Consider the following 14,978-nt stretch of genomic DNA (forward strand, 5'->3'; position numbering starts at 1 on the left):
GGTAAGCAGTTGCTCACACAAGCAGTACCACCGAAGGCAGTGGGACTACTCAGTCATGTAACTGCTCGTGGCTGGGAGTGAGGAGCTCATTATCTGGCCCTAAATAATTAATCCTTCTAAGACTCCTCTGATGTACTTATGCATCCTTATCCTCATTTTACAGATGGGGAAACTGAGGCACAGAGGCATGAAAAGACTTGGCCAACAAGCTCACAAAGCAAGACAACAGCAAAAGCGGAGACTAGAATTCAGAGGTTCCAGCCAGACTTCCCAGTTACTCACTAACTCCTTTTGCCAATAGCTGATTACCAGGCTAGTGCTGGGAGATCTGCCAGTTTATCTGAGATTTGGATGTGCTGCATAACAGCCTCTCAAGATTTATGTTCAAATCAGAACCTATTGCTCCAAGATGATGTGTTGCTTTAACCTTATTTATAATGATCTCTTAGCAGCTTGCGTTGAGTTGTTCTATCCTCTGGACGTATATAATAGGAGGTTTTCGCTATTCTGAATGTTAAGTCAGGTTATAGATATGTATTTTGCTTCTTTTGGCTGCCATGTTATGAAATTAGCTCCCTTACTCAGGTTGTGGTGCAGCAAGTGCCTAGTCCGTTCACGTTTTAAAAAGGTGCAGTGACTCAAGACACTTTTTTTAAATTACAGGGATAGATCCTCAGCAGGTGTAAACTGTCATAACTCACTGGAAGCCATGGCAATTTACTCCAGCTGCGGCTCTCCCCTGCAATGTAATTGTTCTTCAAGCATGTGCTGTATGTATTGTAATCTTAAAATGGTGGCTGTGTGCATGATAACTAGCATTGCTTCCTCTTAGTAGGCCTACTATTGCATTAATATTTTAAATAAATAAGCATGGAACCACAGTGACAGAATTTAATAAGGAAAAAGAACGCATGAACTAATAAGAGAGCGTCTAAATCCATCACACAAAGCCAGATGCTCGAATCAGCAGTATGGAGAGATAGGCCAAGCAAATCCTTTGCCAGGGTCAATAAAAATCATGATTTATAAATAAATAAATAAATAAATCTTATTTACATTATGATTATTTTCAAAAATTAAATTAATTTTTCATTTAAATCAGACCTTTTATTTATATGTTGTTAGTTCCTATTTTCATACCATTTTATATTCTTAAATTTCTGAAGTGTTTGTGGGGTTTTTTGGTACTTGCTTCTTTAATTTGTTTCCAAACTGTTAGCAGAATTTCAGATTTTACATAGGGATTTTTTTTTTCTGCTAAGAAGTTTTACACTGAAAATGCTCATCTGCTAGACAAATCCAGGTCCTCATTAACCTCCTGACTGTGAGAATACCACAACACAAAATTGATAAGCAAAGAGCCTGTACTATATTTTTAACCAACTCCTCTTTCCAAAATACTAAAAGTTCCACAAGTCACAATAGCTGAAATGCTTCAGCCAAGCTATGCCCCTCCTTCAGGGTTTGGGGTTTGAAATCAATGGGACTTGTACTCCTAGCTGCTTTTGAAAAATCCAACCTTCGGTGGCAAAATATGAACTGAGAAACCTAACATTAGGTTCCTATTTTTGAAAACGTTGGCCTGTTTGTATCAAGACATTCACAATATCTTTCTTAAATGTATCAAAAGTCTAAATAACTTTGCTTTGTTAACACTGTTGTTTTGAAGTGACAAAGATTTATGCCACTAATAAGATTTTAATAAAAATACAATGGTAGGCAAACATTTATGCACCTGTGTGACGGGTTGGATCACAGAAACCCCCTTGGGAGCTGCCACCCGATGTGCAAAGACTACCCCTGCTTCTGTTTTCCCTGCCAGCTCAGGACTCCAGCACCCTGTCTTGCTGAGCCAGACACTCCCGTCTGCTCCAACACAGATCCAGGGTCTGAATCACTTGTCCCAAAGCTGCAAGTTTACCTGAAAACAGCTCACAGTAGTGCGCTTGTCTTTAGCACTCAGATGCCCAACTCCCAATGGGGTCTAAACCCAAATAAATCCGTTTTGCCCTGCATAAAGTTTATGCAGGGCAAACTCATAAATTGTTCGCCCTCTATAACACTGATAGAGAGATATGCACAGTTGTTTGCTCCCCCAGGTATTAATACATACTCTGAGTAAATTACTAAACAAAAAGTGATTTTATTAAATACAGACAGTAGGATTTAAGTGGTTCAAAGTAGTAACAGACAGAACAAAGTAAGTCACCAAGCAAAATAAAATAAAATGCGCGAATCTATGCCTAATCAAACTGAATACAGATAATTTCCTCACCAGTTCCAGAGTGCTCCCTTTTACAGGCTAATCTCCTTTTAGCCTGGGTCCAGCAATCACTCACACCCCCTGCAGTTACTGTCCTTTGTTTCAGTCTCCTTCAAGTATCCTGGGGGGGGGTGGAGAGGCTCCTTCTTTAGCCAGCTGAAGACAAAATGGAGGGGTCTCCCACAGGTTTAAGTAGACTCTCTCTTGTGGGTGGAGACCTCCCTCCTCTGCAAAGCCCAGCTCCAAGATGGAGTTTTTGGAGTCACCTGGGCAAGTCACATGCCCCTGCATGACTCAGTCTTTGCATTGTCCACATGGCATCTTGCATGTCTCCAGGAAGACTTCTCATGTGGATTGGAGCATTCCAAGATGCATTGTTCCCTAAGTGTCTCCTGATCAGGTACTTAACCTGGCAAATTCCTTCCTAAAGAAGCTGACCAAATGCCTCACAAAGCTTACTTAGAAATCAGGCAAGCATACAGCCCATATTCTTAAGCTCGAGTAGAAAATGATATATACGTACAAATAGGATGAATAGATATAGTAGATCACAACCCTTACGGAGATATGTTACATGGCACAGGCAGCACAAAACATATTCCAGTTATGTCATACATACATTTATAAGCACCCCCTCCCCATAAAGCCTTATGGGGTACACTGTCACAACCTGTTTAACTCAATTTAAGCATGAGTCCCTGGAAGCCTTCATTTTCAATCTTTTGTTCTTTACCTACAGTAGTTTGTAAGATTCAAGCATACCCTACCAGTTAGTGGCACTGAAAAAAACCCACCCTTGTTTATCATTTAATCCATTATAAATTGAAATACAAATTTGCTATCGCATAAATTGATGGCTGAGGGAGTTAGGCACCTAACCAGCTTTGGTGCTTTTGTAAACCCCACTAAGCACCTGACTCCATTCTTAAGTGCCTAAATACTTTTGAAAAATCTGGTCCTTAATCTCTCAGTTCCCCATCTGTAAAATAGGGGTAATAATTTCTCTCTCCCATCCTCTAGTCTTTTTTGTCTATTTAAAGCAGAGGTGGGAAAACTATGGCCTGTGGGACCGTCCTGCCCGGCCCTTGGGCTCCTGGCCAGGTAGGCTAGCCCCTGGCCCCTCCACTGCTGTCCCCCCATCCCGCAGCCTCAGCTTGCCATGCCACCAGCGCTCTGGGCAGCGGGGCTGTGAGCTCCTGCTGGGCAGCGCGGCTGTGAGAGCCATCGGCCTGCCCCGGTGCTCTAGACTGCATGGTGGCATGGCTGGCTCCGTCTGGGTGACACGGCTGCCAGTCCTGGTGCTCTGAGCAGCATGGTAATGGGGCGGGGAGCGGGGTGGGGGGTTGGATAAGGGGCAGGGGGTCCTGGGGGGCAGTCAGGGAACAGGGAGCAAGGGGTGGTTGGACAGGCATGGGAGTGCCGGGGGGCCTGTCAGGGGGCGGGGGTGTGGATAGGGGTTGGGGTTCCAGAGGGGCGGTTAGGGGTGGGGGGGTCCCGGGAGGGGGTAGTCAGGGGACAAGGAGCAGGGTGGGGGTTGGATGGGTCAGGGGTTCTGAGGGGGACATTCAGGGGGGCAGGAAGTGGGAGGGGGCGGAGGCCAGGCTGTTTGGGGAGGCACAGCATTCCCTACCCAGCCCTCCATACAGTTTTGGAACCGCAATGTGGCCCTCAGGCCAAAAAGTTTGCCCACCCCTGCTTTAGTGTGTAAGCTCTATGAGTCAGAGATTGTCTATTGTCTAGGTATATGTACAGAACCTAGTACCGGTGCCCTGATTTTAGATGGGTTCTCTAGGTGCTATTCTAATATAAATAATTAACGTTAAAAGTGTACGTATTTCTGGATATAAAATTAGCTCCGTTGCACATGTTTCTGTATATGGTCGGCCATTCATGCATCTAGCCGGCAATATATAGTGAAAAGATCCATAGCTATCGCTTGCATAAAACCAAATTAAGATTCACATGTTAAGATCAGCAAACATAACAATACACAATCTAGGAAGCAATATGCAGGAAATCAATATTGGGAAAGGATATTAAAAAACCAATTTCTGCTAGTGATTTATGGCTCTCAGGGAACAGCTCCACAAATTAGACCTAATTTTTAATAAACCAGCAGTAATTCATAACAAATATTCAACCCAAGGAAAAAAGCCAAGCAATAAATTAAATCCTTTGGAACCTAAACTTTGATTGATGGAAAGATGCAGGCAGGTATCCATTACAGACAGTGGAAAGGAAAAGTTTGATCCTCTGATGGAGCAGGATGGGGGACTGGACAGGATCAACTCATCTCACATTGTATTCCCATGATTTCTCTTATTACTACCTGTCCCTAATCCCAAACCCATGGAAGTCAACTGAAAGACTCCAATTGACTATATACGGTTTTAGATCAATCCCATTCAACTGCTGATTAAGGCCTCATTCCCTCAAATCACTTAAGCAGATGCTTAATTTTAAGCATAATGGGACTATTCATATGCTAACAGTGAGGCATGTACTTGAGTGCTTTGCTGAATAGACACAGACTTAAGCAGGTGCATAACTTTATGCAGGAGTGTTTTGCTTACTTGGGGCTTTAATGCACATGAATACAGGGGCATGCCATCATTATAAACCCACATCCATCTTCTGTTCCTTTCATTCTCCTAATCACACCTTCCACTAAAATGTATCTAGCTGCTGTCGGTGATTCTCTTTCCCCTAAAAGGCCACCAGTTCTTCCTCTATTGCTCACTATGCCAGCTCCACATTTCAGTTAGCTAATTTGTAACGACACTCTACACAGATCCTCCTCTTCCTTCCGTGGTCTCTTTCTAGTTCCTGTATCAGACTGATTTGCTTTTCATTCTTTCTTTTGCTTCCAAGATCTCAAACGCCTGTATTTGTATTATATTAAACCCCAGGTATGTGCAATGAATGGACACATTATCGTCACATAAATATCTGGAAATTCAAAGTTAAAGCTGCCAAAGCAACCATAACTCTTCCCCTTTGCATGTACCACATGCATTAAAATGGGGTCTTCTGAGCATATGTTCCACCCAGCTCCAAATGAAGTCTATACATACCACATGAAGTCAAATTTATCTGATTCCTGGGATTTGCATTTACTGGTACCTCAAAACTATAATCCCCACATATGTTTTTCCTTACAAGCCTGGCTCTTTCTAGTTTCCTGCAGGATCTCCATGTCACTGCCCCTAGTTCTGACCAGAGAGTCATGCCTACATCTTGGTGGAATTAGCAAAGTGCCACAATGAATCAACAGAATTTACTCAGCAGCTTAATGCACCGTTCAAACACCTTCCAAGAGGTTAATTCAACAGAAGACCACTGCATTCCTAAGCAAGGTCACAGTCTTGCCACCATCTTACAAGTCCTTTATTACTTGATTCTACCGTATTCACACATCACCACAAGATGCTCCATATGCGTGCATCTAAGATAATGCAAAAGGTGCAATGCCTTTGTATTACATTATTTGGTCACCAGCATGTAAAATTACGTGGTGTTGTCTCATCATGTAACGAAAGACCCTGCTGCAATGTATACACATTAATCTTTAACAAGGGACCATAGTTAAAAGTTGCTGTTATGTAACTATGAATGTGTATTACATTCAGCCAGCGTAATATACACACCAAACAGTTCGTTCTAATGAAGTGCTGTCCACCAGGAATCTTTGGGATGTTTATCAATGTCTGCCTGAATAATTAATGGGAGATTCCTAAGCTGTGAAATGCTGCTTACTTGTCAGATATGATTGTGGGAGGCAGCTGTTTGTGATCGCCAGCCAGGATACACTTTCTGGCCTTCAGCAGAGGGATCCAGCAGCTTGCTTCTAGGGCCTGAGCACATTCATCTATCACCACCAGATCAAAGTGATTTTCAGGAAGTAACTTCAGTGGACCATCAGAGGAAGCACCTAATCAAAGGAGAAATCAAAAGAGAGTTAATACATCTTGTTAGGAGAGAATAAGAGCACAAACAAGCCTATTAAAAAAATCCCTTACAAGTGAATTGCTGCTAAAGGCAGGTAACAAAGATGCTGGTTCTCTGCAGAGATTCACAATTTCAAATCTGCAGTCCACGCGGGGGAAAAAAGGGACTTGCTATTTGCCAGCATCTGACAACAGCTACAGTTTTTGCTTTGGCATTCATACCCATGCCCTCTTGAGCATCTTAAAAACAAAAATAAAACCAGATAATTAAAACCACAGAACGATATGCTCCACTATCTCATTAAAGCAGAGCAAAAGCACTCGCTTCCCTTCTGCCCTCTACATCAAACAACCAAAGCTAGAAGGGAAATAGATTTGAGATTTGCCTTTAATGATGTACTATGGGAAAGAATTTCTGACCTTAAACTGAACAGACTTTGTCTAACCTACCTGTCGTCTCAAGAATATATTGTGGCATGGTTAGGAAAACCAATTCTACCAACAATGCTGCACAAACACTCCTTAGAACATTTGTGGTGTAACAGAGCAGATAAAATTATTTGGGGCAGGGACTGTCTTTTCATTAAGTGTGTAAACTGACTAGCACAATGGGGCCCCAACTCTTAAAATCAGGGTCTCTAGATAAAACTGCAATCAAAATATTAAATTAAATTGACATGTCTATTGCTCAGAGCTCTAGATTTGAGAGGCACTGAAAACACTGGTGAAATAATTCATGAAAAGGGGGTGAGGAGGAGAGATAAAATGTAGGAACCTGTTGTATGTTTATTATTCAGAGCAATGTCATAAAGGGAAAGATTGGTTTCTAAAACAGCTTGTACTATTCTAGGGCTGAGGAATGCAGCTTGGGTTAGGGATGATTTAGTTCTTCTTTCATAAACCACAGTCTGTACAGTTTTGGATCAGATTGGACGCACCTGACACAAGCTACAGTTTGTCAGCCTAAGTGCGATTTCTTTTTATTAGGCAAAACTTTTTCAGAATATACTTACCCAATATAGTTACACGGGATGTATAATTTGAACCTGGCATATGATATATTGTCTAGCTCCAAGCCCCCTCCAAAAAAAAGATATATGTAATGAAAGACTTTACAATTGTGCAGGTAGAGAGGGGCCATACCATTCTAGCCACATAGCATCACTCTAATTTATTGATCTCCACTTAACTAAAGGTCACGTATGTCTCCCAGGGTTGCAGTAATTAAGCTCTCCTCCCGCTGAGCTTAGCAGCAAAGAGGTCTGGCTTGTGTGAATAAATCCTGCTAACTGGATGCTTTTGAGTAAGCCAGCAGGCTTTCTATAACTGGGGAAGCCATAATTATCTGAACCTCCAGTATTACAATGCTGTGACTATCCCAGCTTTGTAAAATCAAGGCTGCATTGGGTTGTTGGTTTGGTTTTTATATGTAATTTATTGATTTGATTTGTAAAGGACTTTTGACAAAGCCAAGTTATTTAGACTTCAAAACTAGCTAGCAAGCCAGCAGGGGTGCATGAGTTTGCAAGGAGAACCCCAGCTGAGATGGCAGAGTCAGAGTACCACTATCACTAAAAGACAGAGGTCAAGCCCCACTTCTTTCACACAGTTACAACTAGAACTGAGGGACTACTTCCCTACAAATAATTTATTTCAAGGATTTCATAGGGCATTTTCCTATTAGTGAATTGTCCATGGCCATCCTGTGAGACTCTTGAATATATTTGTTATTTGAAATTATTCACACTTTTCTTCAAATAGTTATTGATCAAATAATTGCAGGTTGCATTTCTTGATGCCTTGGCCCTGATCCAACAAAGCACTTGAGTATGTGCTTAACTTTTATGGGAGTAGTCCCATTAACGTCAATGGAACTGCTTATGTGCTTAAAGATAAGCATATGCATAAGTGGTTGGCATAATCAGTACCTAGGTTACTTCTTTAAGTCATACGGTATCGTTTCTGTTCCCTAATTGGGTGACTAAACAAACATTGCATATATTCTGTACAAATGAATATTCCTGTGACATTGCACCCCATAATGCTTTATAGAAATATGCTTATAAGTGTAAATATGACATAACTGGAATATGTTTTATGCTAGATATGCCATGTAACATATCTTTGCAAAGATTATGCTCCACTGCATGTATTCATCTTATTCGTATGCATGTATTATTTTTATATCTGAAATTATAAGTGTAGGCTCTATGCTTGTATTTAAGTGTTTGCTGTAGGAAGCACATAAGGCAGATTTGGTCAACATGGTGTGAAGGGGTTATTCAAGTAAATGGAAGTACTCAGCTAACAATGGACCTTGATAGAGGCCAATCCACATCTGAGCTTTCCTGGGAACGTTCGGGCTAACACGTGGGCAATGGCGTTGGCCTGTAGAGAACTGAGTCATGCATGGACATGTGACTTGCCCATGTGACTCCAAAACTCCATCTTGTACTGTGATTCTACATGGGGGAGAGAGGGGTTCCCATCCACAAGAGAGAGACTATATAAGCCCCTGGATACCCCTCCATTTTGTCTTCAGCTGGCTCAAGAGATAGCCTCTCCACCCCAAAGAGTTGCCTGAAAGAAACTGGAACAAAGGACAGTAACTACAGGGGTGTGAGGGATTGCTGGACCCAGACTAGGAGGAAGTCTAGTCTGTAAAAGAAGCTTATTGGAACATCTGAGGGTGAGATTTACCTGCATTTAGTTTCTTACTGTATTAGGCTTAGACTTGTGTGTTTTATTTTATTTTGCTTGGTAATTCACTTTAGTCTGTCTGTTATTACTTGGAACCACTTAAATCCTACTTTTTATATTTAAATAAAATCACTTTTTACTTATTAATCAACCCAGAGCAAGCAATTAATTCCTGGGGGAGCAAACAGCTGGGCATATCTCTCTATCAGTGTTAGAGAGGGCAAACAATGTATGAGTTTACTCTGTATAAGCTTTATGCAGAGTAAAACGGATTTATTTGGGGTTTGGATCCCATGGAAACTGAGTATCTGGGTGTTGGAGACAGGAGCACTTCTTAAGCTGTTTTCAGTTAAGCCTGCAGCTTTTGGGGGACCTGGTTCAGACCTGGGTCTGTGTTTGTAGCAGGCAAGCGTGTCTGGCACAACCAGGCAGGGCACTCAAGTCCCAAGCTGCTGGGGAGAACAGGCTCAAAGGTAGTCCCAGCACATCGGGTGGCAGTCCCAAGGGGGTTTCTGTGACCCAACCAGTAACAATTCCATTCAAATTTCTCACTGTGTTGGTCAGTTACCTAAAGCATCCCATCAGGAATCAGAAACATGTGACCTACGGACCTGACTAGGACAGTGTAAAATTTCAAACAACAAGTGTTACTCACTGAAAGTAGAATTCATAGTTCATACTGTGTTGGCTGTTTAACCACCATGTGAAGTGCAAATTTTACAAGCAAAAGCAGTCTGAAAGTCACTTTTGATGTATTCATAGTACTGAAGTTGGAATGTTTGTGCAAAGTGAACACAAAACAGTGTTGGATTTAACAAAATAATTATATGTGAATCTTCCCAGCCCTGCACCACTACTTGCTAAGCTCGGCTTTCAATACTGATTCCCCTTTTAATGCTGTCTCTTTCTGTTTCTGCCTCTGACCTATCACTGTTACCAAGCTCATTCCAGTCAGAGCAGGGTCCTTTGTCTTTTAAAGCTCTGTAAAGTGCCCTGTACGCTTACAACACTATATACACAATACATTTTGCAAGCAGTTGGTCCATAAAATGAGTTAGGCCACTTCACGGGGTTTTTGTTGTTGTGGTTTATAAACATTTTTTTTTAAATGATGGAGGTATTCATGTTTGCAATCAGATCATGAAACATCTGCAAATGTTACTTTTCACAGAACGTTTTATTACCTTTACATGGCAGCGGTAACTGCTTTGTTACATAAAACTGTGATCACAATGGGTAAACATTATTATTTATTCTATGTATTGCTGTAGCACCGAGACCCCAAATGAGATCAGGCCTCCATTGTGCTGGGCCCTGTACAAACAGGTAGTAAGGGACAGTCCTTGCCCCAAAGAGCTTACATGCTAAATAATAAATATAGTCGCAGTGTGTGTGTGGGAAGGTTCAGCGCTAGTCTGTTTTATCAACATTAAATAGAACACAAAGGAAGATAATACAAAGAAATTAGATTGGGATTCTCAAGCTCCGGGTCACAATCCCAAGAGGTGTTAAGGAATCACAACCACCCTGTCGTTATATTGCTCAGTGGTAAGCAGGTAATGGACAGAAGGGAGGAGGGTCTCCATAGGGGAAAAGGTTAAGAACCAATAAAATAGATTAAAATTTAAAAGGCAGAGAAAAGGAGTTCTAAGACTCCTATCCATCCCGGATACACATGGGCATTACAGACCATACAGTCCCACCACACTGAGTGATATTAAATTACATATAGTTTGGCTAAGTCAGGGGTGGGCAAACTTTTTGGCCCAAGGACCACATCTGGGTATGGAAATTGTATGGCAGGCCACGCATGCTCACAAAATTGTGATTGGGGTGCGGGAGGGGGTGAGTGCTACAGTTAGGGGTGCCGGCTCTAGGGTGGAGCTGGGGATGAGAGGTTTGGGGTGCAGGAGGGTGCTCTGGGCTGGGATTGAGGGGGTTGGAGAGCAGGACAGGGATCAGGGCTGGGGCAGGGGGTTGGGGCATGGGGAGAGGCTCAGGGATGCGGGCTCTGAGCAGCGCTTACCTCAAGCGGCTCCCGGAAGCAGAAGCATGTCCCTTCTCCGGCTCCTACACAGAGGCGCAGCCAGGCGGCTCAGTACGCTGCCCCATCTGCAGACACCAGCCCTGCAGCTCCCATTGGAGCACCAGAGGGGGCCATTGGAGTGTGTATGAGCTGGAGCGGGGCCATGCCGTGACTTCTGGGAGCTGCGTGGTGCGGCCCCCGACCCAGCGCCCCAGCTGAAGTGCCAGAGCGGGGCTGAACTGCGTGGTGTGGCCCCCGACCCCACTCCCCAGCGGGAGCTTGCGGGCCGGCTTAGGGCCGTAGTTTGCCCACCCCTGATCTAAGTGTATGTTGACTCTGCAATCAAAGGCATGGTTGCACTACATGTAGAGATACAAGCAAGCTTTACTCTAGCTCAGGAATACTCAGAATTCAGTGGTTCCAGAGCCAAATTAGCAATCAACTTAAATTCCCTCTAAGCTGCATGGCCACGCAGCAGGCTATCAAGGGCCTCGCAGGCAGGGAGAGGGGCCCCTGGCCTAGCCCAGCCAGAGCTGCCGCAGTGAGGCACCTCTCACCTGGCCCCGAGCTGCTGTGGTGAGAGAGGGCTGGGGGAGTCCTCTCTCCCTGCCACACCTCTCTCCCTGCCACAGCCCGAGGGCAGCCTGCACTCCAAACCCCCCATCCCTGGCCCCACCCCAGAGCCCTCACCCCCAGCCGGAGCCCTCATCCCCCACACCCAAACCCTCTGCCCTAGCCCTGATCCTCCTCCCGCACCCCTCATCACCAGCCCCACCCCAGAGCCCGCGTCCTAAGCCGGAGCCCTCACCGCCCCACACCTCAGCCCTCTGCCCCAGCCCTGAGTCCCCTCCCACAATCTGAAGCCCACACATCTCCTCCATACTGGTGCACATAAGAAAATTCATTCTGCGCATGGACGTAACAATTTAGAGGGAACACTGCCATCAACATTACCCAAAAGAGCCAGAGTAGTGTGAATTCATTGTTTCCTTTACTATTTATATATATATATATATATATATATATAATTTTTTTTTTCCACAACAAACGACTGACCAAATATTCTACAATTGGTAAAGAACATAGTAAAAGCATCCTGACTGGTTAATAATTAAAATCACACCGTATTTTAATATCAGGTGCTACAAAGAAATGCAGGAGACACATTAAAGAGCCACTTGTGGCTTCTGGAGCCTCAGTCTGAGTATCGCTGCTCTAGCTAGTACAAATACCAATAGCAGTGAAGTCAGAGAGGCATGGGCTTCAGCATGGGTTTGTACAAGCCCACACGGGGCCTTGGATACTTACTCAGGTGGCTAGCCCATGCTGAAGTCCATGCTGCTGTGGCTTCACTGCTATTGGTACTTGCACCAGTTGGATTAAAGCTAGTTTGGGCGTGTCTACACACAATCACACCTTGGACTACAGTGTAGATATACCCTAAGGAATTCTAACAGCAAAGTAGGTGACCAGACCGAAGTATTTTGTGTATTGCTTTTACTATTACAGACTATCTGTCAGAATCACTTTGAGCTACTTGCAGCCTCTGATGAAGCTATGAAGCTGTGTTGAACAACCTAATATGACCTAACATTTCTAAAGGCAAAAGGGGAAACCGTACGTCTAACCTGTATTTGTTGCAAGAACAACATTAGCCCGGGTAAGGATTTCAGTCATAGCAGTTTCTTCTCGCTCCTTCAGCTCCTTTCTCAGTGCCTTAATCTCATTTCGGAACTGGCTTCTCTCCCCCTTGTCCTGGGTCTTTCTGGTTTTTGTCTGCACAATGGAAATCAAAAGCAGATGAAAAAGACAGCCTATAGTCCAATGGACTACCAGAGGAAATTTACAGTAGCCCATTTAACAATGAAAGCAGCAGAATCTCCGGTATAAGCGCAATTTACTGAATTTCATTCAACAGCACTTTATTAAAAAAAAATAAAAGATTGCTCTATAGGCTTATGACTCCAACCCTAAAACCCTTATTCCCATGGTTATCATGTGACTAAGGTTTGCAGGATAGACTCTAGAACCTTAAGACATGATCCACAGTCTAATCTTGATCTGCCCTAAATAATCTCGGTTACTCATTTCTGCAACCATTACTCCTTTCCCAGCACAAGGAGGCGGCAGGGGAGGAACTGAGAGACCATCAGAGTAACACCCTGTTCTCTGCTCTACTCACGGGACGCTGTAGCTATGAGTTTGCCCCTTACTCACGACAGACTGAAAAGTCCCAATGTATCCTTCACACAGTACGGCTACATGAGTTGTTTGCACTCGTCTAGCCTAAGCAGCAGCTTTACACTTTTTAAAAACTGCCTTTACATTTTTATAAATGCTTTAGAATATCTATTTTTAACAGAGAGGGAGTTTTTTTAGTTGCACCGATTTAAAAAAATAAACCAGAGGTGCCTATAACATCCATGGCTGATCTCTGGTGGTTGTGGTGCATTGGCAAAGCCACCTGCCATTGCAATTCAGCTTGGAAGGACACCAAGCAATGATGCGCTCCCAAATGGAAAACAACTTTGGAATGGTTTTATCTCCCTGGTGGTCAAAACTTATTAGATAGCTGGAAAGGCTACAAAAACGCCACTCGCTCAAACTGCTGCAGTAAGTTGTTTGCTGTGGAAGGGAGTGGGTGAAAAGCAAACTTGGCTTTGACTATAGATACTATGCTGACTGGTGCCATAGGTGGCTAAGACAGACAGATACCAATTATGTCTCTTGCAGAACGGCAGGAAGCAGAGGGGAAATGGGAAAATCTATGGCCTCGGTAGATCGATGTTTACAGTTTGCTCTGCAGAAGGATCCTGTATGACTAAAACCGTTAGTAAAAGGTATAAGTGGAGTAACTGTATCCTGAAATCTGCTGCTGCCATTAGGACGTGGAGAGCAGATTTGATCGGAGCACAGAAAGCAGTCAGGGGAGCCAGCTGCAGTGTGACGGGGCCAAGGCAATGGAGTAAGTGTGGTAGAAGGGCCCCGAGGAACCCTTTGGAGTACACAGCATAAGGTAATAGAGTTCTGTTTGCTGCTCTTTGCTATTATCTTTGTCTTCATCTCCTGCACATAAAATCAGTGCACCTATGTGTCTCCATCAAAAAGTTATTTATTGCCGAGAGATCAAGGCCCCATTGTGCCAGTCATGGTGCAAACGGAGGTACAAACAGTCCCCATCCTGATGAGCTTGCAGTCTAAAGAGACAAGGCAGACAAAGGGACAGAACATACTAACAGAGTGATGATTTGCAAACGGCATATTAATTCCATGAGTTTTTTTGGAGGGATGGGGGTTTTATTGGAATGGGATTAGCTAAATGGAGAGAGAAAGGTTGAAGGGGACAAGACAAGGGAGAGAAGAGTTAGGGGTGGAAGTAAAAGGATAAGAAGGGCAGGTGGAGTGAGGCTGAGGTGAAAAGACTGGGGGGGGGGGGGAAGAGAGGCAAGAAAGCATCTGGAATATCACCAATGCAGCCTCAATATGGTATCCTGTATTTTCAACAAACATCCCTGTTTGGCCATTCTCAGTATCTTCCCTTCAGATTTTCTCTCAAGAGGCCAAGACTAGCCAGCTGTGACACCTGGGGAGGAGCAAGGCATCTACCTCAGCTTCCATGTCAGCTCCAAAGTAGAGCAATTTGAACACTGCCCAATATCATGCTGCTCTTGGCACGATGACTCAATCGGGGGTGGGGGGGAGGAGAACGTAAATCTGGAGCATCGTTCTTCAGTGAGAGAAACTCTGGGGAAATTAAAGTACGGATGGTTTCATTGCCATGGGATCCAATCAGCAGGCCTTAAAAAAAAATCTTCTTGCTAACTCTGCATTTCGAGGATTAAGCATACGCCCAGTGCTTAATTTGTGCCAGGGCTGAGCCCCGGCCCCTCTAGCAGTTTGTAGCCCCGGCACTCTGGGCTTGCCACATCAGTTATGAAAGTAAATAAACTCCTTGAGCCCCGGAACCTCTTTCATTACAATTAAAGCCCTGCATACACCCCTTTAAAGTCCTCCCTTCGGCAGCCATTTTGGAACACAGTTC

General features: G+C 43.8%; 1 protein-coding gene across 4 annotated transcripts in view; it reads right to left on the reverse strand.

The window, feature by feature from the left end:
• IGHMBP2 (immunoglobulin mu DNA binding protein 2) overlaps positions 1-14,978 on the reverse strand; it is an 85,007-nt gene that overhangs the window by 41,065 nt on the left and 28,964 nt on the right. For all 4 annotated transcript variants that reach the window (XM_024113453.3, XM_005313219.5, XM_042862114.2 and 1 more), the window contains exons 7-8: positions 12,565-12,712; positions 6,020-6,194 (exon numbers count right to left, since the gene is read on the reverse strand). In XM_024113453.3, coding sequence (XP_023969221.1) covers positions 6,020-6,194; positions 12,565-12,712 — 323 coding nt within the window. The remainder of the gene's footprint in view (positions 1-6,019; positions 6,195-12,564; positions 12,713-14,978) is intronic.

Source organism: Chrysemys picta, chromosome 4 (genome assembly GCF_011386835.1).
Source record: "Chrysemys picta bellii isolate R12L10 chromosome 4, ASM1138683v2, whole genome shotgun sequence".
Lineage (NCBI taxonomy): Eukaryota > Metazoa > Chordata > Testudines > Emydidae > Chrysemys > Chrysemys picta.